Source organism: Drosophila innubila (assembly GCF_004354385.1).
Source record: "Drosophila innubila isolate TH190305 chromosome 2L unlocalized genomic scaffold, UK_Dinn_1.0 4_B_2L, whole genome shotgun sequence".
Lineage (NCBI taxonomy): Eukaryota > Metazoa > Arthropoda > Insecta > Diptera > Drosophilidae > Drosophila > Drosophila innubila.
In genome coordinates this window covers 22,531,015-22,552,403 of record NW_022995372.1, presented here as the reverse complement: position 1 = coordinate 22,552,403, position 21,389 = coordinate 22,531,015, and the positions used below count along the sequence as shown (strand labels likewise).

General features: G+C 43.0%; 1 protein-coding gene across 1 annotated transcript; it reads right to left on the bottom strand.

Moving 5' to 3' along the window:
• Positions 1–1,188: 1,188 nt before the first annotated feature.
• LOC117781227 (cadherin-related tumor suppressor) lies at positions 1,189–21,389 on the bottom strand. Its single transcript, XM_034617981.1, has 7 exons — positions 15,957–21,389; positions 12,311–12,625; positions 12,016–12,249; positions 11,748–11,949; positions 11,394–11,686; positions 4,697–11,019; positions 1,189–4,356 (listed from the first exon to the last, which is right to left on the bottom strand). The coding sequence occupies exons 1-7, from the start codon at positions 21,387–21,389 to the stop codon at positions 1,650–1,652; spliced, it is 15,507 nt and encodes a 5,168-aa protein (XP_034473872.1). The 3' UTR covers positions 1,189–1,649.

Below are 21,389 nucleotides of genomic sequence, written 5' to 3'. Positions count from 1 at the left end.
CTCAGTGCGCAGGTCACAGTTTTTTTCTCTCTTAGGAAAAGCAAAAAAAAGGGCCGCTTAAGTCAAAAATTTTAACTGTATAATCAACAGTTTGGCGGCTGTAAATCAGAATGATAAGAGTATTTTTAAATTCGTATCAAGCAAACTCTCCACAAGGTAAAGGTCTAGTATCAAACGCATATTCAATTCCCAAAATTTCTGTTTTAAATACAATTTTGTGACGATTATATTAACTTTAACCAATGAATTATTCTTAAATAAATAACTAATTAGTTTTTTTTCTATTCCCTCAAAGATTTCAGAATTGTAATAAGGTATCAAATCTTGACCGGTTTCCTTGCGGAATATAAATTTTATCAATATTTGGCATTTAATTTGATTCTACACCAGTGGTGTCGTTCATTGGAAAATGTCCTTTGTTTCCATACTTTCCCATTAAAAATGGAAAAAAATTTGATGTATGTAACTCAATCTACTATTTGCCGATGAATCAACAACTGGATTCCTTTTTTGTATTTTTACACTCGATTCGCAGATTTAATATACTTTACTGCAATTATTTTTTATATGCGGAGCTTTTATTTATTTGTTGTAATTTACAAAATATTATAGCTAAATTTCTTGAATAAATTTATTTGAAAGTTATATAGACTAATGCAGTTTAGTATAAATGCTGGTGAAAGTTACAATGTACTTAAATGGCAATAAATAGAGTAGCTCAATTTAATTTAATATAGCACACATACAACATAAGTACTACACATATACATACATATAGACTTGTACTTGGATTAAGAATTAAGAATTATTATGTATGTGCATTGGCTTATAAATTCTATTGGCATATGCAAATCAGTCAGTGCATTTCCCTTTTGTTGCTTATGTAAGTAGGAATGCACTTAGGATGTGTAACCTTGATACAAGGCGTTAAATTGTGTTTCTCTTTTTTAGTACAATTACAAATTATAAATATTAATGGAGTGGTTAAATTGAGTCTTAATCAAATCATCCTTAAGGTTTCGTTGTACATTACAAAGTCAAATGGCGACACTTAACACTAAGGAAAGAGTATAAAGTTTTACACAAAATATACAATATTCGGTACCTCATATTGATTTCTAATATTTTTTGTCAGAATTGCAAATTAAAGACAATAAAACTGTGAATTAAATTTTATAAAGCCAAAATATTAATAAAAACATTCAGAGTACATAAATAATTAAAAAATATATTTCATTAATTTGAGGAAAAGGCTTCCATTGTGCGAGTCTCTGTCGACGGAAAATTGCCAGAAAAGACCGAATTAAAATTCGAAAGGTTTGACTATTAAAATTGTATGACGATAAACCGATTAAGATTAAATTTTGAAACAAGGTACCACACAATATTTACTCATTGAATTGAGATAGATTTAACAGATCTAATAAAATATTATCAATATTGGCTTATCATTGTTTTTTCAATAGCATTTTTTTCCTATTTTTATTTCCCTAACAACATTATTCCTCGTTTGGTTTCCTAACTTTTATTTTCAAACTACTTGCATCCTAGTTTTGTTTTCAAATTTTTGATATTGTTAGTAGTTTTTGTCGACATTCTTCTAGGGAATCCAATACATATATATACATAGGAGAGAGTATATTCGAATCTCACACATACTCCTCTGGTGCTTTTTGTACATTGGGTATACGTAGAGTAGACACAGGCTGAGATGCCTGTTGCTGTTGTTGTTGTTGCTGTGGGCTTGTTGTGTCGGGAAGCTCTGCAATATCCTTGAACACGCCCATTAGATTTTCATAACTTGGCCCCCAATTCAGCAAGTACTCCCATCCCAAGGTGGTGGCAGATGGTGAAGCAGCACCGCTGGCCTTTCGATAGATGCCACTAAGATGATTTGCCAGATCATCATCACTGGCGACAAGTGTGCTTAGAGAGCCACGAAATGATGACTCGAACCCTTCATAGGCATGCGGTGGTATGGGCGGAGTTTTCACTACATTTGGATTCCTGGCGGGATCTCCACTTAATGCGCGTGCCACAGGACTTCGGCTATCGAGCATGCTCTTACTGGTGGAGTACTTTCCATCGCCGCTTAAGCTATTGTTGTCGTACTCAATTTCCGAGCAAGTGAAGCTATCGTTGCCACTCTCATCCGTCGAGGTTGAGCTGTGGGCATCCACATCTCCGCCCAGCGATAGATGCAGAGCACCGCCGGAAACTCGGGGCGTTGGCGCTTCACTGCTCGATGAAAGATCCAGAGTAGACACTAGACTACATGTTCTCGGTCTGGCATTAAGCCGCTCAATTTCTTCAGCGGTTAGACCCGCTTGTGGTGGCGCCACAGATTTCTGTCGACTGGCACTTGAACTCTGACCCGACATTTGGGACATCACTGGACTGTTGAGGCTTCGCTCGCTGTTGCTGTGAAGTGCATCCTTGCCCACACCACCTGAACTGGAGGTGGTAGCCAGAAGTGCGCTCTGTAACGGTTTCCCCGAAATGTCATGCAGGGTTAAAATTCTCGGCTGCTGAGAACTCAACTCCGAGCTGGGCGACAGGCGGGCCAGTGGTGTAGTCTGGTGGGTGCGAGACGTACTGGTCGATGCTGGTGGTTGCTGCCCCTGATTGGGCACACGTGGCACAAAGGGGGCGTTGACCGCGTGCCGTGGTGAATGGCGATGCTGTTGCTGAGCAGCTGAGCTCTGATGCTTGTGGTGGGTATAGGCGGCAACAGGGGGCGTGGTTGCCTTGTACTTGCGCATGCCACCCGCCTCCCGGTATCCCTTGTAATGATATACAATGTCAATGTCAGACGGAGCAATTGAGCTAGCATTCTCCAAGTCATAGTGCTCCGGATACTCGGAGCCCATGTCTACGGAACTGCCGTGGTCAAGTGGATGCAATGGATTAAGCGGCGGTATGGATAGATGATGCTCCTCCCTGATTGGTGGACTTTTGCCAACAACTTCACGTTCAATGATGTCCGGCCGTTGTGGACGCTGCTGAGGCTGCGGATGATCCGAGCTATTTGGTAGATCACTTCGTTCCTTAAACTTCTTGGTGATAAGCTCCGGTCCCGTCAAGTGATGACCAGGTGGACGCATATGATCGGTGGCACCTACAACAAGTGGTGCAGGACTTTCGCTTGTGTGGATACTACGTGCCAATACATGATCTGCCGCTTGACTTTGGGGCACAGCAGCTGGAGGATGTTTGATCTTGAATCCGGGTACACCACAGCTGAGACTGCCAATCTTCTCCTGCTTGCCACGGAAACGATAGATAACATAGGAGCCAAATATCGCGCCAACCAGTATGACAAAGAACACAATAACCAGTGTGATGCCAATACTTAAGGGATCGGCAACTTGGGCCGCATCCACACCGATATCCGCTCCACTGCAACCCAGCTCGACTTTTCCATGCTGCTTCACTTCCTGGAATATGCTGCCGGATCCGTTCAGCGGCTGCAATTCATTGTTGATTGTAAAATTGGCTATGCAGCCGGCAAATGGTTCGGCATTCAATTGACTATTGGGCGCACCACCGACACTCAGCGTAGTCAAATACGGATCGAGAAAATCATGGACTCCGGCAACATCCAACTCATCTCCCACCTGTCGTCCGTCAATGAGCAGGTGCAAGGTACGGCTCTGACTGTGTAGACTCACATTATGCCATTTGCCATCGTGCAGCGCTTCTGGCGTCGGAACTGTCATATTGATGGACAGCTGATGCTTGGAATAATAGACAAGCTTTCCGCCCAGCAAAGAGAGAGAGGTGTACATATGATTAGTGGCAGCATATAAAATCAATCCCTGTGACTTGTAAGTGCGGAAAATCACACTTAAAAGTTTTGGCGGTTCGTCGTAGGCGGTTGTTACTGCACTTGCATTATGTATGGAGGTCGAGTGGCGTTTGGAGCGTGTGGACCATGCGTTCTTTCCATTGTAGAGACTATCCAGCAGTTGCATGCGACGATATTGCTCAGAGATTTTAAACTCGAGAAAACTGCCGCCACTTAGAGTAATTGGTTCCAGTGAATTGGCACAGTCAGGGGATTGCAGATGACCACCGCATTGGCATAGCGATGTTGACCAGCGATCAATACACTGACCAGCATAGTTGCCACATCTTTCGACTGCCAAAGATGGTTGACAGGCCTGTTTATTGCAGCCAGGTGTAATGCCATGTTGTTGCACTGGTGAACTCAGATTCAAGGCTCGTCCATTGATCGATACGCTGTGAATGCAGCCAACAAGATCATCACTATGTATTTGACCAGGACGCTCCAGTACCGGATCGGCGGATGACAGACCTCCAATCAGAAGCGGCTGCTTATTAAAGTTGAGAGTCCTTCAAAAACAAAAAGATCATTTCAACATATTAGAATATGAAAACTTGATATTTCAACATTTTAATCCGGCTTTAGACGATTTTAAACAAAAATAAAAAGTGGCAACATCTGATTTTACGCGTTAATTATACTAATTATTATACGTTTTTAAATCATTTTATTTTCGAAAACGACATCTTTCCTTGTGTCAAAGTCAAAAGTTTTGAAAATAAAAGAAAGGGTTTAATAAAATAAAATTAGAAAGTAGAGTTCATTCAGAAATCAAATCATGATCAATAAAGCAAATTTAACAAAGTTTTCGGAGTTTGAAGTTTACTCGAAATACTGCAGTTGACTTACCCAACAGGACCGACAACGTCAGCATAGCAACTGGAATCCCCGGGAGTGCATTCCGCACAGACGTCTCCAGATTCCGTGCATTTGGCGACACTTAGCGACATGACGCGACCATTGCGAGTGGCGGTAACTTTGTGCCAGCTGCCGTCGGCCAAGTTAAGACCGGCCACAGCTGTACTTATGGCAGTACGCGAGCCACCCGATGAAAAGTACGCCTGTCCCTGCACTAGTTCTATGGCCAGAAAATCTGAACGTCCGCCAGTCTGTAAGCCGTAGTTGTAGACCAAAAGTGCCGTCGATTTAGTTGTGGCAAATACAATGGAAATGTCGTTAGTGGTGGGATCCAAAGAGGGAAAGCTCATGAAGGAGAGCGGATCAAAGCCGTAACTGAAACGCTCGCAATGACGTCCATAGCGACCAGAAGGACAGCTGCACTTATAGCTCGGTTTTAAGCTGACGCACAAGCCACCATGTAAGCAGGGATTTGGACGACACGAGTCGGGAATACTTTCGCACTGACTGCCACGGTATCCAGGTCGACAAAGGCAGTAATACGAGGCAGCATCTGGACTGCGTTGGCAACTGCCACCATTTCGGCAAGGGTTTCCCCAGCAGACATCGCTGCGTTCCCTCTGACACTGTTTGCCCTCACGATTCGAAGGACAATCGCATTGAAAGTCGTTGCCCAGGCGTCGACACTGAGCCTGACCCTGACACGGACTGGGCACACAGGGATCTTGTCGTCTAGCACACTGCTCACCCGCATATCCCTTGGCACACTGGCAAGTGTAGTCGTGAATGATACGAGGACCACTGAGGATCAATGCAGGACTATCCACAATACTAAAGTTATTCGTATCCAACAGTCGAATCGTAGCACTACACACACCTCCATTGGCACACACTTCAGGTCTACTGCATGGCTCGTATCCGATCACCACCTCCGAGTGCAGCAGCTCCGATAAAGCGGAACGTTTCTCCCTTAGACGCTCAACAACATGGGCTGGCTGTCGATAGCCAAGCTGAGATGTACGCACGACTAGGAGGACTTCGACATCTGTGTTGCTTGTTAGATTTGTGTTCACATCGATGAGACTGTAAATGTGCAACTCTTCGTTGGATGCAAAGCGTGACTTTAGAAGCTCCAACGTCGAATGATAATGATGTGTTAGGAATTGAGCAGCTGACATATTCCGTATCAAAATTGGCACCGTGTTGACAATCGTCATATTGCTGTAGATGTGAAAGCCCACAGTCACATTTGAGCTGACATCGCCGTGTTTTCCATCGTTTCCCATTACATTATAGGCATATGAAATGGGACTAGTTACCGATGTTGTGTACAGGTCGCATCCACTCTTAATGATCAATTGCCCGTTGCCCTGCAAACGACAGCGATAATCGCCAACAATGTCGACATCGTTGGGATGCACATCGGCCAGTTTAATATTCGATGGCACATCATTATTGAAGATACTGACAGCAACATGAACCGTGCGTGATGTGGAGGGATTATCATTCTGATCCAGCACCTTGATAACTAACTTATGTTGTGTCTGTTGCTTGGGACTACCACTGTCCTCCGCTTCAATAATTACTTCCAGAATGGGCGTCACTTCTCGGTCGTAGCTGGCCGTGGACTTTACCAATCCAGTATACTTGTCGACAGTCAACCAAGATTTGTGCTTGCCTCCAACGATTTGATAGGTGAAGGGACCTCCGTTCTGTGGCAGGTCTGGATCACTTGCTGCTAGTGTCATGATCGTTGTTCCTGGCGGCTCATTTTCCGATACGTAACCCAGTAGGCCTTCAGCGGTAAATGTCGGCCCATTGTCGTTGATGTCATCCAAGTCAATGCGCACTGTAGCTGTGCCCGTCTGCGGTGGTAGCCCTGTATCAATTGCACCGATTACCAAGTTAAAGCGAGCAATATCCTCCCGATCCAACAGGGCAGCGGTGCTAATCTCTCCAGTTTCCTCATCGATCTTGAAACTTTGCTTAATATTCCCATTTATTATGGAGTAGCTAAATTGATTGTTCTGTGTACGAACGTCCTTGTCAATGGCCTTGACCGTTGTCACCATGCTGCCAACTGGCGCCGACTCCAATATTGTAGAAGTATAGTAACGCCTGACAAACTCCGGCGGATCGTTGCCATCCTGAATGGAGATAATGACTTGCGCCTCATCCGTATCATTGCCTCGAATGCTGCCGTAGTTCTTTGCCATCACACTTAGTGCAACGCGATTTTGCGTCTCGCGATCCAAATTACGGGTCACATGCAGTTGACCCGTATGGGGATTGATGCCAAAACCTTTGTCGTTACTTGAACCCACCAGCAAATAATAGATACGTCCATCTTCACCGCTATCTTTATCGGTGGCCTGCACCGATCCCACGGCAGTGCCCACAACCGAAGTTTCCGATACATCAAAATGGAAAACTGGTTGCAAGAAATGTGGATAAAATTCATTGACACCCAAGATATGCACATGGAGAATTGCATAGCTCTCCATTATAGAGTCGGGATTTCTTGCTTTGATGTGCAGAGTATAGGTACGTCTCTCCTCATAGTCGAAACTGGCGGCGGACAAAATAGTTCCACTTTTGGTATCGATACTGAAGAAGTGATGATCTGCGTCACTGGCCAATAATGAGTAATGGATGATGGCGTTCTTCGGTGAATCCTTGTCGGTGGCGTGGGCCAGAAACACAAAAGCACCCACTGGTTGATTTTCCGCAATGTAGCCATGGTAGTCCGATTGATTGAACAGCGGTGGATTGTCATTGACATCGGTTAGGATAATCGTGAGCGTGGCAACTGCGGACAGCGGCTTGTAGCCTAGATCCTCCACGGTTATGTTCAAGTGGTAACCCTGCAACAAATCGTAGTCCAATGGTTGCATTATGGTTATGGCTCCGGTTCGTTCATTTACACTGAAATCCCCACGTTCGTTTCCACCCGCAATGGCGTAACGCAACATTCCGTTGGGACCACTGTCTTCATCCGTGGCCCTAACTGTAATGATTGTTGATCCAATTGGCTCGTTCTCCGGCACAATCACTTGATAACTAAGTGGTCTAAATATGGGAGCATGGCAATTCTCATCCGTCACAAACACAACGACTCGAGTTTGATCCGACTGTGGTGGAACACCGCGATCGGTAGCTCTGACATTTAGCTCAAAACTTGAGTTGGCCGGGACAGCAATGCGTTTAATTAAGGTTATCCAACCGTCGTGCTTGTTGATGGAAAAGTATGCGCTCATATTGGAGTTGGAGTTGGAGTTGGAATTGGAATTGATGAGTGCATAATCAATCTCTGCATTGACTCCCACATCATTATCATCGGTTGCGTGAACCTTGACAACACGTTGACCTGGACCGGCATGCTCTGGTAATGGCGATAGATATTCCACCTGTTCGAATTTTGGTGGATTATTGTTAGCGTCCACAATGTTGATGTTGACCAAGCACTCGGAGTACAGTGGTGGCTTTCCATTGTCAGTGGCCAGAACGTTAAGTGCAAACATATTCTCCGGCGAGCTTACGTACTGCGAGTGCTTGTACTGAATTTGAGATTTACTGAAAATCTCACCCGTAGCGGGATCGACACTGAAGATCGGTGATGGCGATTGCAGCGAGTAGGAGATCACCGAGTTGGGTCCCTGCTTATCCCGATCCGTGGCTATGATTTGGCCCACAAAGGAGCCCGCATTCTGCAATTCCGGAAAATTGAAGCTGTAGAAACTGTGCTCAAACTCGGGTGCATTATCGTTTTGATCCTGAATGCTGATCGTAATAGGAGTCTCGGCACGCCAAGCTCCATCCGAGGCAACCACTTTCAGAATGTACTCATCCTGCTGCTCCCGATCGATTTGTCCTGCCACCGTTATGTTACCACTTGCCGGATCAATTTTAAACTTTTCACCCGGATTCGAACTAAATGTATAGGTGGCATGTGCATTTTCACCCAAATCCAAATCTGAAGAGGTCACGCTGATAACCCAACTGCCGATCTCGGTGTTTTCAGTAACATTTAGCGAATATAGACGCGTAAACTTGGGCGGATTATCATTCTTGTCCAGCAGATGCAATAGCACACTTGCCGTACCCGTCAATTGAGGTACACCCTGATCGACGGCCTCCACGACAAGTGCATAATCACTGATCTCCTCTCGATCCAACCGCATGGTTGTGTATATTTCACCAGAGGAGACAATTTCAAAAGTACCTTCGTAGTCATTCTTCAAACTATAGCTGACCTCTCCGTTCTCTCCAGAATCTTTATCGTTCGCCTTAATGGTCACAATTAGTTGTGGCGGTGTTTCCTCTTCCAGAATTTCAGCATTGTAGATCATTTTCTCCATAACTGGCGGGTTATCATTGGCATCGGTGACATTAATTTTCAGCAGAGTCACGGTTCGAAGACTTGGTCTATCGGAGTCGGCAGCTTCTACCCACAATTCATACTGATGGGCCAACTCGTAGTCTAATCCCTCTTGTCCCACACTCAATACACCACTGTTAGGATCAACTGAAGCAGCTTGAGCCATATTTCCACCGGCTATTTTATATCGAATATTGGCTACAGAACCCTTCTTTGGAGATGTAGCTGCCAATTTGGCAATACGTTTTCCCGGTTGTACATCTTCAGGTAGAGTGAATTGTGTGATGGGCATATAGGAGAATACAGGAAAGAGTTCAGCAGGACGAAGCTGGACCGTGAGCTCAGCTATCGAACTGTGTGGTATTTGTCCTTGATCTGTTGCTTGGATGTTTATGTTGTAGATGACGTCCGCTTGGGGTTTATTTTTCTGCGTCAGTTCCAGCTTTGTTCGTATAACTCCTGTAGTGGGATGAATCTCGAAATACTTTTGATCCTTGCCACTGATATTATAAGTAAGCATGGCATTCAATCCCTCATCCGCATCTGTAGCTCTATCGCCGAAAACAAACTCTCCAATATGTATCTTGTCTGGCACAACAACGTTAAAGGTGGCAGCCTCAAACTTGGGCATATTATCATTTGTGTCTCCCACAATTATGGTGAGATTCACTGAAGTCGCTCGTGGTTCGGTTATGGAGCTGTCCTGGGCCATTAAAGTTAGGTGATAAACACATATGCTTTCGCGATCCAATACAACAGCCGTAACAATTTCACCCGTGTCCGTGTCAATGTGAAAGTGCGACATGTGTTCACCCAGTAAATTAAAACGTATCTTGGCATTTGGACCAGTATCCTTGTCAGTTGCATTGGCCAGCAGGACCAATGATCCGATGGGAAGATTTTCTTGTATGGTGGCTTGGTAATATTGCAGTTCGAAAACGGGATCGTTGTCGTTAATGTCCTGAACCTCAACTCGTACAATCCCAGTATTAGACAGCGGTGGAGATCCCGTGTCCATGGCCACTAGGGTTAATATGTATTCATTTTGCAGCTCCCTATCTAGAGTCCTAAGTAAGACAATTTCTCCCGTTGAGGCATTTATTCGAAACAGATCCACGTTGCCTTCCTTGAGAAAGTATCGAACTTGTGAGTTTAGAGGCGGTGTATCAGCATCATAAGCTTTCACAGTCAGTAGATATCCATCGTTGGGTGGTAATGTGTTTTCCATAACACGGGCTATATACGGAGAGTCTAGGAACGTGGGCCGATTATCATTTATGTCGATTATATTTATGATCAGCTCAGCAGTATCACTTGCACTTTCCTGGGCACCACAATCCTCGGCACGCACTGTCAAAACATATTTCGCCTTACGCTCGTAATTCAAATTCTTGGCCACTCTTACCACACCAGTATCTTCGCTAATACTAAAATCCCGATTCTGATCGCCATCATATATCGAATATCTCACACGACCATTGTCACCCTCGTCCATATCTGTGGCAGACACTTGAAGAACCATTGCACCTATGCTGGCATTCTCGGCAACGGATGCTGAATACTGCTTTGGATCAAATACTGGAATATTATCATTCTCATCGAGTATGCTGATCGTTAGCTGCGACTGTGTGGCAAGTGGAGGATCTCCACGATCCCGTGCTGTTATATTCAAAACATAGCTATTTTGAAGTTCTCGATCTAATGCATCGGCAACACGCAATACGCCATCTGTCGGATTTAAGGTAAATTGCGGAGATTGGGCTCCATTATCTACATCAATGGAGTATTCAATGTAACCATTGCGTCCCTCATCGTTGTCGACGGCTTTCACTGTAAATACAACCGTGTTGATGGCCACATTCTCCATTACCGATGTCTCGTTTGGGGAAATAAACACGGGCACTTCGTCATTGACATCTTTGATAAGTATGGTTACCTGTAGAAATAAAAGAAATTTGAAATTAGGACTACTTTTAATTGTTTCTTCTACTTCAATGATCCAATTGAAACAGGTTTCAGCTTAAGTGAAACAAGTTTCTTTTTAATTAGGGCTTGTCAAGGTACAAACTTAAATCAAACCTAGATCAGAGTGAGCATCTTAAATTGCACAACTCTCTCAAGCCTTATCCGGTTTTACACACAGATAAAAACAAGATTTTTCTTCTCGGTGTATTTTTATAGACAAAAATTTTTAGCTTGAGATAAAAAATCTAGATCTTAAGACCTTTTATCTAATACAATTTCGTCAGCAAGCAAAAGATCTTAAAAATGGAAGAGAAATAAATATGAATCTCTGCTTTGGTAGATTACCTGTACTGTCGATGACAATCGCTCTTGTTTTTGATGAGACAAAAGCTCATTTTCCTTATGTGTTCTATAAAATCGTCGAGGTGAGCGATATTTCAGTTTCAGCTGGGTCTCCTTAAGTTCATTAAAAGCGGCAAATTCATCGGCGCAATCGCGAGCAGTAACTGTTAAAGTATAGAAACTACGATGCTCCCGATCAAGTTGACGACGAGTGGATATAGTTCCATTGCTGTTGATCTCAAACTCGTTGTCCGCATCTCCGCCAGTTATACTGAACTCAATTAGCCCATTATTGCCTGAAAAAAAAAATAGATATAATTATCCCATTTATTTAGGATCTTATTTAGACTGTCTTACCCGAATCGATGTCTTTGGCGGATACAGTTACCACCTCCATTCCCAAGGGCACATTCTCAAATATTTCACTTGAATAGCTCATGGGATCAAACAATGGTGTATTATCGTTTAAATCAAGCACGTTACAATACACAGTGATGGTATTTGAGAGGCTAGGCTGTCCATTATCTTGGGCTTGCACAATTAATATATAATGCTGAATCTGTGGGCAGAAAAGTAAATTAAAATATTTTCAACTTCCCAGTTATTGATAAGAAAAATGCCTTACTTCTTCGTAATCCAATTTCGCTGTTAAAGTAAGCGTTCCAGTCTGTGGATTTAAGCTAAACACATCGTTGCCCCAATCGGAAACAACGGAATAGGACACTTGGGCATTCTGAGCCAAATCTGCATCTTTGGCCACAATTTCGCCAACCTGATAACCCCGTGGTGCGTTTTCTGGTATGTCAAAAGAGTAAACAGTCTCTTCGAACACAGGCGGATTATCATTGGTGTCTTCCACCTTAAAGTGCATTATCTTTAGATGAGTTACCGATCAAAAAACACGTGCAAAATATGCTTACTTGAATGACTACATTAGTTTCCGTATACTGAACTCCATCACTAACTCTCACTCGGATATCGTATTTACTCTTTGTTTCACGATCCAACGTATCTTGCAATTGTAGCTTGCCAGTTGTTGATTCCAGAGAAAATTTACCATCATGTCCGTCCGTTAGCAAAAAAATCATACTGCCCATGGAGTCCGGATCCGGATCTGTAGCACGAATTGTTGCTATAGTGTGCCCAATCTCCAGATCTTCGCTTACAGTGTACATCAGCGGTGTATCGAGAATCTTGGGCGGGCTGTCATTTTTATCCAGAACACTTACTTTCACCTATAAAAGAAACACGGCGCATCAATAATATATATTAATTAGTTGTATATTTTAAAGTGATTATAATAAGTTGCTGGTTTTAAACATTGAAATATGGTAAATAAAACTAATTAGAGATTTATGCGTTTGCAGTAAGACATTTTAAATCATTGATGGGAAATAGGTACCATAGCCTCATATAAGATACTCGAATGATTTGAAAAACATGTTTTGAAATTCGATACACCTATGCGTGCAGCATGCACTCAGTCAATCAGCTAGCAATTCATTTAAGCTTACAAGCAATACCAAATTGACAGAGACAACCATGCTTCACAATAAAAAGGAGAACAAGGTGCAGGATTCCCGTCACGACACTTAAGTGCAATCCTTTTTCATTTCCTCTGCTGCTCGATTTCTAAGAATCTGTTCATATATATATATATATATATATATATATATATGTTTAAATAGTTTAACAAGTAGTTGCCTTCATTTAAACTACAAATTCCTGCTTTACTAATTTTATTTACCACTATGCAGACTGAAATTTTAGTAAGTTCTTAGGAAAACATATTACACTAATTTAACAGTTTCTCTTGGTAGTTACTGCATCCGCTACCATATACTTAATCACAATGCAATGGCAGCACTCTACAGGCAGTTAATACATATTTTAAATTAACGCATATCCAAAAAAAAAAAAAAAACATGACAATCGTTTTAAATCAAAGAAACAATAAAATTGATTGAAATACTTTTAGCACGCAAGCTGCAGACTCATATATCTGTGTACAGTGTACGAGTATGTGTTGGTATGTATGCTGGCATGTATGTAAATATACACAGAGAACAAATTCAAGCACTTTTAACTTTAGTTCTTACTTAAAGAGAAATTACTAAAGACAAAAAACTCGATCTTATCGATCTGTAATATTTTAGAAAAAGCCTGGAACCAGCAGACTCTGTCATATTTAAACATGAAAATCAATAATTTTTTGTATAATATTATATTTTTGATACAACATGTAAAATATATATATAAAAAAAACCATTAATTCTTTTTCAAGTTTAAAAGTTTAAAAGCTTACTTGAAATATACCATTATTTTTTTAAATTGAAGTACAATTTAATTCTAAATTGTACTTGATTTATTTTTCTGTTCTCTGAACGCTCTCAGCCCCAACCTCGAAATAATAAACAGAATTACGTCAAATAATTTTTTCTAAGATAAAGCCTCTAATTTCAAAAATGAGCTCAGAAACTGTGTAGACGGTTTCGTTTAACTGTAAGGGTACAATATGTAAAAAAAATTCAAAAACTTTTCTTATTAATAAAATGCTCAGTTTCAATATTTTCACAACTATTGTATTTTATTTTATTAGTAATCAAACGTACCTTTTAACGAAAAAAAATAATAAGTTAAAATGATTTCTTTAAGTTGTATTAATTCAAAAAATCTCAAATTTTTTAATATGGAATTTAACGCGCAAAAAATCACATACCATGTACATTGTACAAGTCCAAAAAAGGTACCTTTAAAAGCTACTGAGAGACTTTAAGCATTTGCAAAAGGTCAGATGTATTTATAAGCAACAGTCAAAAAATTTTTTTTTATTAAAAAAGGGATTAATTTTTTTTAGCAATTGTAATTAAACAGATGAGTGCCTTGAAGCACTAACAGACTTTTGACATAAATTTTAAGAACCGCAAATACTTTATTTAAGACAGTTTGAAAATAATATGATAACGTTTTTTTCTCACTGTGTACGCTTGCTGGAACAAGCGATGCTTTCAAGAAGCTGCACAAAACTGGAACTTCGCACATTTGCATGCGTACATTGCTCGCATACCTACGCATACAGCGTGTCAGAAGGGAGGGGAATGCGGCATGCGACATGAGGGAGCCTAGCAGGGGGTGAAAAGGGGAAGCAACACCAATGGTTGCCTGCCAACGCCAAGAGGAAAGCAGGAAAGCAAACGGCGAGTGTCGGCCTGGCATGGAATCAACATTGTGAGGGGCATAACAAGACGTCGGAGCCGTCGAGTCGTCGCGTTGACTCACGGGCCAGAAAATGTGTGTGTGTGTGTGTGTGTGTGTGTGTGTGTGTCTGTATGCAACGGCCAGAAAACCCAAAGATGTTTACTGTTGTGAGTTCTTAAACTTTTTTTTATTTTATACTTTTATTCATTCGTCTGGAAACAGGTCGAAGATTTTGCAGTTGTTGGCAACAGAAATGCGACTGCGACTGTAATATGCGCTGTAGACGCAGCTACTGGTGGATTGTAGGGATCGCAAAACGAAATACCTCTTTTGGAGCCTTGTAGGGTATTCCCCCATAATTAAAGGCAACTGCCAATGAAACAACTTATATATTATAATTTTATCCCTGCGGCCTATTTATGCAGCTCTTTTGGTTGCCAAGTATTTTGGCTTTTGGCTGATACAGGTATGATTACCTACAATGTTTCTCTCCGCAAAGCGCCGCATTCATTGAGTAGAAAATACATGGAAAACGGCCAACGCTGCGTTGTCTGATGATTTGCATTTTAAGCCCAACACACATGCTATACATACTTATATATGTGCATATTTTCATGTTTTTATATATCCATGTGCTCTTTGGCTGACCGCATCTCGAAAGCTCTCTGCTTTGTGTACAATCAACATTTCATATCTGCAGCAGACATTAAAAGCGCATTAGTGCGGTCTCAACTTATACTGATAAGCCCTTAAAGCAGACCCAATAATGTCAGACCCAACAACAGCCACATTCACATGCACAGCTTCAGGAACAGCCACATCCAAAGTGGACAAAAGTAGGTTTCACATGCACATTATATACAAAGAAAGAAAGGTTATTTTGATACCCTTGTAGAGTCAAGAAATAAGAAAGGTTGATTTTAAACCTTTCAACTGATGGTTTCTATAATAGCTATATAACATACAGTATATATAGGATGTAAAAGAGAATATCAAATACTGTCATTGGACAAGATATCTAAGCAAACCAAAATGGGATAGGCTATCAACGACTTAGAGTTATTAGTTACATACATTTAGGCGCTGTCATTTCTCTAAAACTCTAAACAGCCATTACTGCCGTTCTATTAGCCCGATCTTGTTGCAATTTAGGAGGATAATAGATAAAAAATAAAAAATAAATAACGTTATTTGCTAAAAATAACGTCATATCTTTAGAATTGGTTCATAATTGATGATTCTAATTTCTGCTGATTAGCGCTCACGACGAATTATGCGGACTGACTCTTTCTTCTCAACTTGGGTTGCTGTAACACTCTTTAGAGTACTCCGCTTGCAGGTATAAAAGTGGAATTTTGAAGAACATACCTTAGTGTGAGCGGTTCTTGGCTTTCCGCCCAGTGCGATGGCATAGACGTCTACCTCGTAGGTTGGGGGGCCAGCTTCACGGTCCAATTCCACAGCCGTCGATAAGATTCCCAGTTTAGCATCAATATCGAACAGACGATCAACTTGCACACGCATCTCACTGTTGCCGAATCCGAATCCTGTTAGTCCTGCGGGCGCAGTGACATTTGTCACAAAGTATTCAATCTCAGCGCCCGCGAGTTGTGCGTTTACTGTTAAAATACTCGTACCGATCGGCTCGTTTTCGAAAACCGAACCAAATAAGACGTTATGTTTCTCGAAAACCGGCTCATCACCCCGACCATCTTCTGGTCCCGGCGTTATAATCGTTATATACGTCTCGGTACTCTTGCGTTCACCACTTGCCTCGTCCGTTGCCTTTAAGGTCAGCTGATAGCGATTATCCTGAACTTGAATTGCCTGTCCCAGTGTAATTATTCCCGTATTGCGTTGCAGTTGAAACAGTTCTTGATGGCCGCCAACAATCTCATATGTGACCAGGCCGTTACTCGATGAATCTGCGTCGCGTGCCAAAACTTGCATCACATGACCTCCGATGCCATTGGTCAATCTTGGTAGAATGGCTGCATTCATTGAAACAAAGATGGGAGCATTGTCATTGATATCTTCGACAATGACCGTGATCAACTTTTCGGTGGACAACTGACGATCTGAGGGTTGTGCCTGATCCGTAGCCACAACAGTGAGTCGGAAATTGTCTATGGACTCGCGATCAATTTCACGCAGTGTATATATTACTCCCGTCTGTGTGTTGATACCAAAGTGTCTGCCACCTGTTAACTCTGGCTCTTGCCTGCTAATCATGTATGTTACCTTACCATTCAGACCCGAGTCCGGATCATCGGCAATTACCGTGACAATTGGCGTTTTTAGTGGTATACCTTCTTTGATCTGTCGCACGATTGCCGTGCTTGGAAATATCGGTGGATTGTCATTGTCATCCACAACTATAACGTTATATAGTACTGTGGTGGAAAGTGGAGGAGTACCACAGTCTGAGGCAGTGATGTTTAGCGTGTAATTTGTGATATCTTCGTAATCCAGTGATTTATGTAGATATAAACTGCCGGTGGTGCTGTCAATATGAAATGTATCTCTTCGATTCCCCGCCGTAATACTGAAGACCACCTGACTATTGACTCCCTGATCTGCATCGCTGGCACGGAAACGCATTAATTCAGTTCCAGTGAGACAAGTTTCCAATACGGAAATTTCACTGCTCGACTGGGTAAACTCCGGCGCATTATCATTGTCGTCCAGCACTGTGATGGTGATATTTGCCGAGGAGCTAAGAGGATGTTTTATTGCCGCATCCCGTGCCACTACGGTTAGATGATGAATTTCCTGAGATTCCCGATCCAATTTACGCGATAGGGTTAGCTGCCCTGTGGCGCTATCCAAGCTAAACTGATTTCCTTCGTTTCCCAACGACAATGTATAGTATACATCACCATTGAGGCCTTCATCCGCATCCTGCGTAAAGACGTGCATAATGTGTGTACCCTCGGGGGCTTCTTCAGAGATTGTCACTTGATAGGGAGCTCGCAAGAATTCTGGCGCATTATCATTAACATCCGTGACAATTACCTTGATCTTGACCTTATCATGCAGTGCCGGGATGCCATTATCCGAGACCATGGCCTCCAGCAAGAGATAGTTTGATCCACCGCTATTTATATTGCGTTCCTCATCGTCGCTATTATCGACACCACTTCGAGCACTTCGCACCAAAGCTTCGCGATCAAAGGGTCGCAGGGTTTTGATGAATCCATTATGTTTATCTATTTTAAAATCTTGTGACGGTGCGAGTACACTGAAACTCAATTCTGCATTCCTACCGATATCGCGATCGACGGCAGTCAGTTTGCCTACAAAAGTATCCGGTGGTGCGTTCTCGGCGATATGAAAGGTAAATGTACTATTTGTAAACTGCGGTGCATTGTCGTTCTCATCGATGACATGTATGACAACTGGAACCACTGAAGATCGTGCTGGAATTCCAGCATCATTGCAGGAAACTGTGAGCGCATAATAATCGCGTTCCTCGCGATCTAGAGGAGAACGAACAAACAAATAGCCATCGGGAAATACGCCAAATTTACGATCGGAATTGCCTTCAATGATCTCGTATGAAATGCGTCCATTTGCACCCAAATCATTGTCAGATGCAGCCAAGGCAAAGAAACGTGTGTTGACTTTTGTGGTCTCCAAGAGTGAAGTCTCATAGGATGTATGATCAAATACGGGAGTGTGATCATTGACATCGGCAACGTACACGGGAAGCCGAAGTCTACTGCTAAGCGATGGTGAGCCACCATCAGTGGCCATTATCTCCACATGTAAAACAGTTCCTGGCTCTACCCTAACCGGCTTCTGCAGGTAGAGCACACCTGTGGCACTGTTAATGCGAAACTGTTGATCTGGATTATATGTCAAATTGTAGCTAATGCGACTGTTTACGCCCGCATCTCGATCTCGTGCACGCGATAAATAGATCTCCTGACCCACAGCTGTATTCTCTGGCAACTGAATTGAAGTCTCTGAATCTCGATCTTGAACGAAGCTAGGCGCATTATCATTCAAATCAAGAATCGTGATGTGAACATTGCATTTTCCGTAGGCAAAAACCGATCGTGAAGTGGATCCATCCGTACTCCGGGCCACGACAATCAGTTGATATTGGGCCTGCACTTCTCGATCAATTGGACGTACAGTCGTTATGCGGCCACTGCGTTGATCAATTGCAAAGTTCTCCGCTCTGTCGCCATAAATAATTAAATACTCTACGGCTGCATGGCTTTTTACTTGCACATGACCCACCTCCTGACCGATCTTAGCTCCCTTCTGATCTGGATCCTCGACAAGCTGAAATTCATAGCCATTATGAGTGCTAAAGTCGAGTAGCTCCGTTTTCGATTCCAATACAATTTCCACAATAGCATCCTGAGCGCTACGTCTCTCGCCAGAATCTCGAGCAGAGATGCGCAGATTGTAATATGATTTTTTCATCGGTTTGCCATGCAACATAAATATGACAGCGCCAGTTTTGGGATCGACACTGAAAACGTCTTCGCCACCAGAGATCAGGCTGTATGTAATTAAGGCATTATCACCCTCGTCGCGATCAGTAGCCGTGACATTCAACAGAGTTCGCATACTATTTTCCCCCTTTTCCACGGCTGTGTCTTTCAATGTGTAGATGTAGTGCTTTGGATAGAACTCGGGATTATTATCGTTTACATCGGCAACGATGAGGTGAACAGTAGCCGTTGCTGATTGTGGAGACGGTGCGCCCTGATCGCGTGCGATCACAAAAATTTCATAATTCGCCATTGTCTCACGATCGAGAGTTTTGCGCGTCATTAATTGGCCCGTTATGGCGTCGATCGCAAATTGTTGTGGATACAGTCTATCCACACTGGGCGCCAACGAATATGTAACCGATCCATTCGTGCCCTGGTCATTGTCTGTGGCAGATAACAACGCGATCAGAGACTGTGGGGCAACATCCTCGCTTAGGGTAATTTGGAGTTCCTGCTGACTAAACTGTGGTGCCTCATCGTTCTCATCCAGTATGGTGACCTTTAGTTGAGTGTACGCAAACTTGGGATTAGGACCGCCATCACGTGCTGAAATACTGAGTTCAACACTGCCTTGGACTTCCCTATCTAATGCTCCTGCTGTCACAATGAGCCCTGTAGTGGTATCAATGTTAAACCACTTGAGCTCGTTTCCAGATAGAATTTCATAGTAAACTTGGGCATTGACACCGGTATCTTCATCGGTGGCTGCAATTGAGGCAACAAAACTGCCCTTTGGCGCCAGCTCACTAAGCACAGCCGAGTACTCCGACTTCTCGAACACTGGCTCATGATCGTTTACATCGTTGACGTCTATGATAAGATATGCTATTGCTGTACGTTCCGGCGATCCTTTATCCGTAGCTACAACTGTCAAATTGTATTTGCTGATCTCCTCCCGATCGAGTACTCCATTCACTCGAACAATATGGAAAAGTGGCGTCTTCTCCAAACGGAAATGATGTAGCTCATTGCCTGATATAATGCGAGTGGTTGTCTCTCCATTTAGACCATCATCCGAATCGATCACCGATACGGCAGCAACAACCGTTCCGTTGATTGCATTCTCATCGACGGTAGCTACGCTTCCCGTGGGTGGAAAGTACTGAAATCTTATGATGGGATCATGATCGTTGGTGTCCAATAGATTGACAGTCACATAAGTGCGTCCGTCTTGACGGGGAGAGCCGTGATCACGCGCAAATACTGTGAATACGCAACTCTTTTGGGCGTGACCTTTTCCCATCGGTTCCCTTGTTTGCTGGGGGCAATTTAGGCGTTCTGTTGTGGATATCACACCTGTCTCGGGATTAACCGTAAACTGATGTTCTGTTTCAGCCAAGTAGTAGGTGAGCTTGCTATTGTCACCTAAATCGTTATCCGAAGCCATCACCTGAAGAACTGGCGAACCAGGCATAACAGTTTCATTTAAAGTCACACTGTAATCGCTGTGATCGAAAATCGGAGGATTATCGTTAACATCCAGAATGGTAACGTTAACCTGAAGGAAACCCAGTCGAGGTGGAGCTCCACCATCGCTTGCCGATATATTTAGTTGATAGCTACCGCGTGATTCGCGATCCAAATTGCCAGTTGTCTCCAAATGTAGATAGGAGGTATCCCCGCTCGGATTCGTTGTTGTGACCAAACGAAATTTATTATCCACATTGCCATCGACAATTTCGTAATGATCAGTCACACCGTTCTCGCCAATATCCGCATCTGTGGCCGCATCGAGAAGCAGACGAGTTCCCGACACTGCGCTCTCCGAGAATGAGACTGCAATGCTTGGCTCTGGAAACTCGGGTGAATTATCGTTGATATCGAGCACTTTAATGCGTACTTCGATTGGATATGTTGGCTGTGAGGAGAGCACAACAAGATCGTAGTGACTGCGCATTCCCTCCCGATCAAGCACAGCATTCGTCTTAACTTCCCCTGTAATTTGATCCAATGTAAATTCCCGCGGTGGCTCATTGAATCGGTAAGTGAATTTGGGCTTGGTTGGAATGAAACCCACCAGTGTGCCGCGTGGTTGTCCTTCAAATACTTCAAAATCAGCACTAGTATCTACGGCACGGGATTGCATTTCTCCGGCTGGAGAGGAGCTGCGTCTTCTCGGAAAGGCAGCATATTGTTCATATGTGGTGGCATAACTGCGTCCGCGAGGGGCGGCTAATTCAAGTGTCGAACTTCCGTCTGACGCTTGACATGACACATGGCAAGTGGCTAGCACGATCAGCTGCAAAAGGATCCCCCATCTTTTTTTGCGGATCGAGAGAAGCGAGTGCAT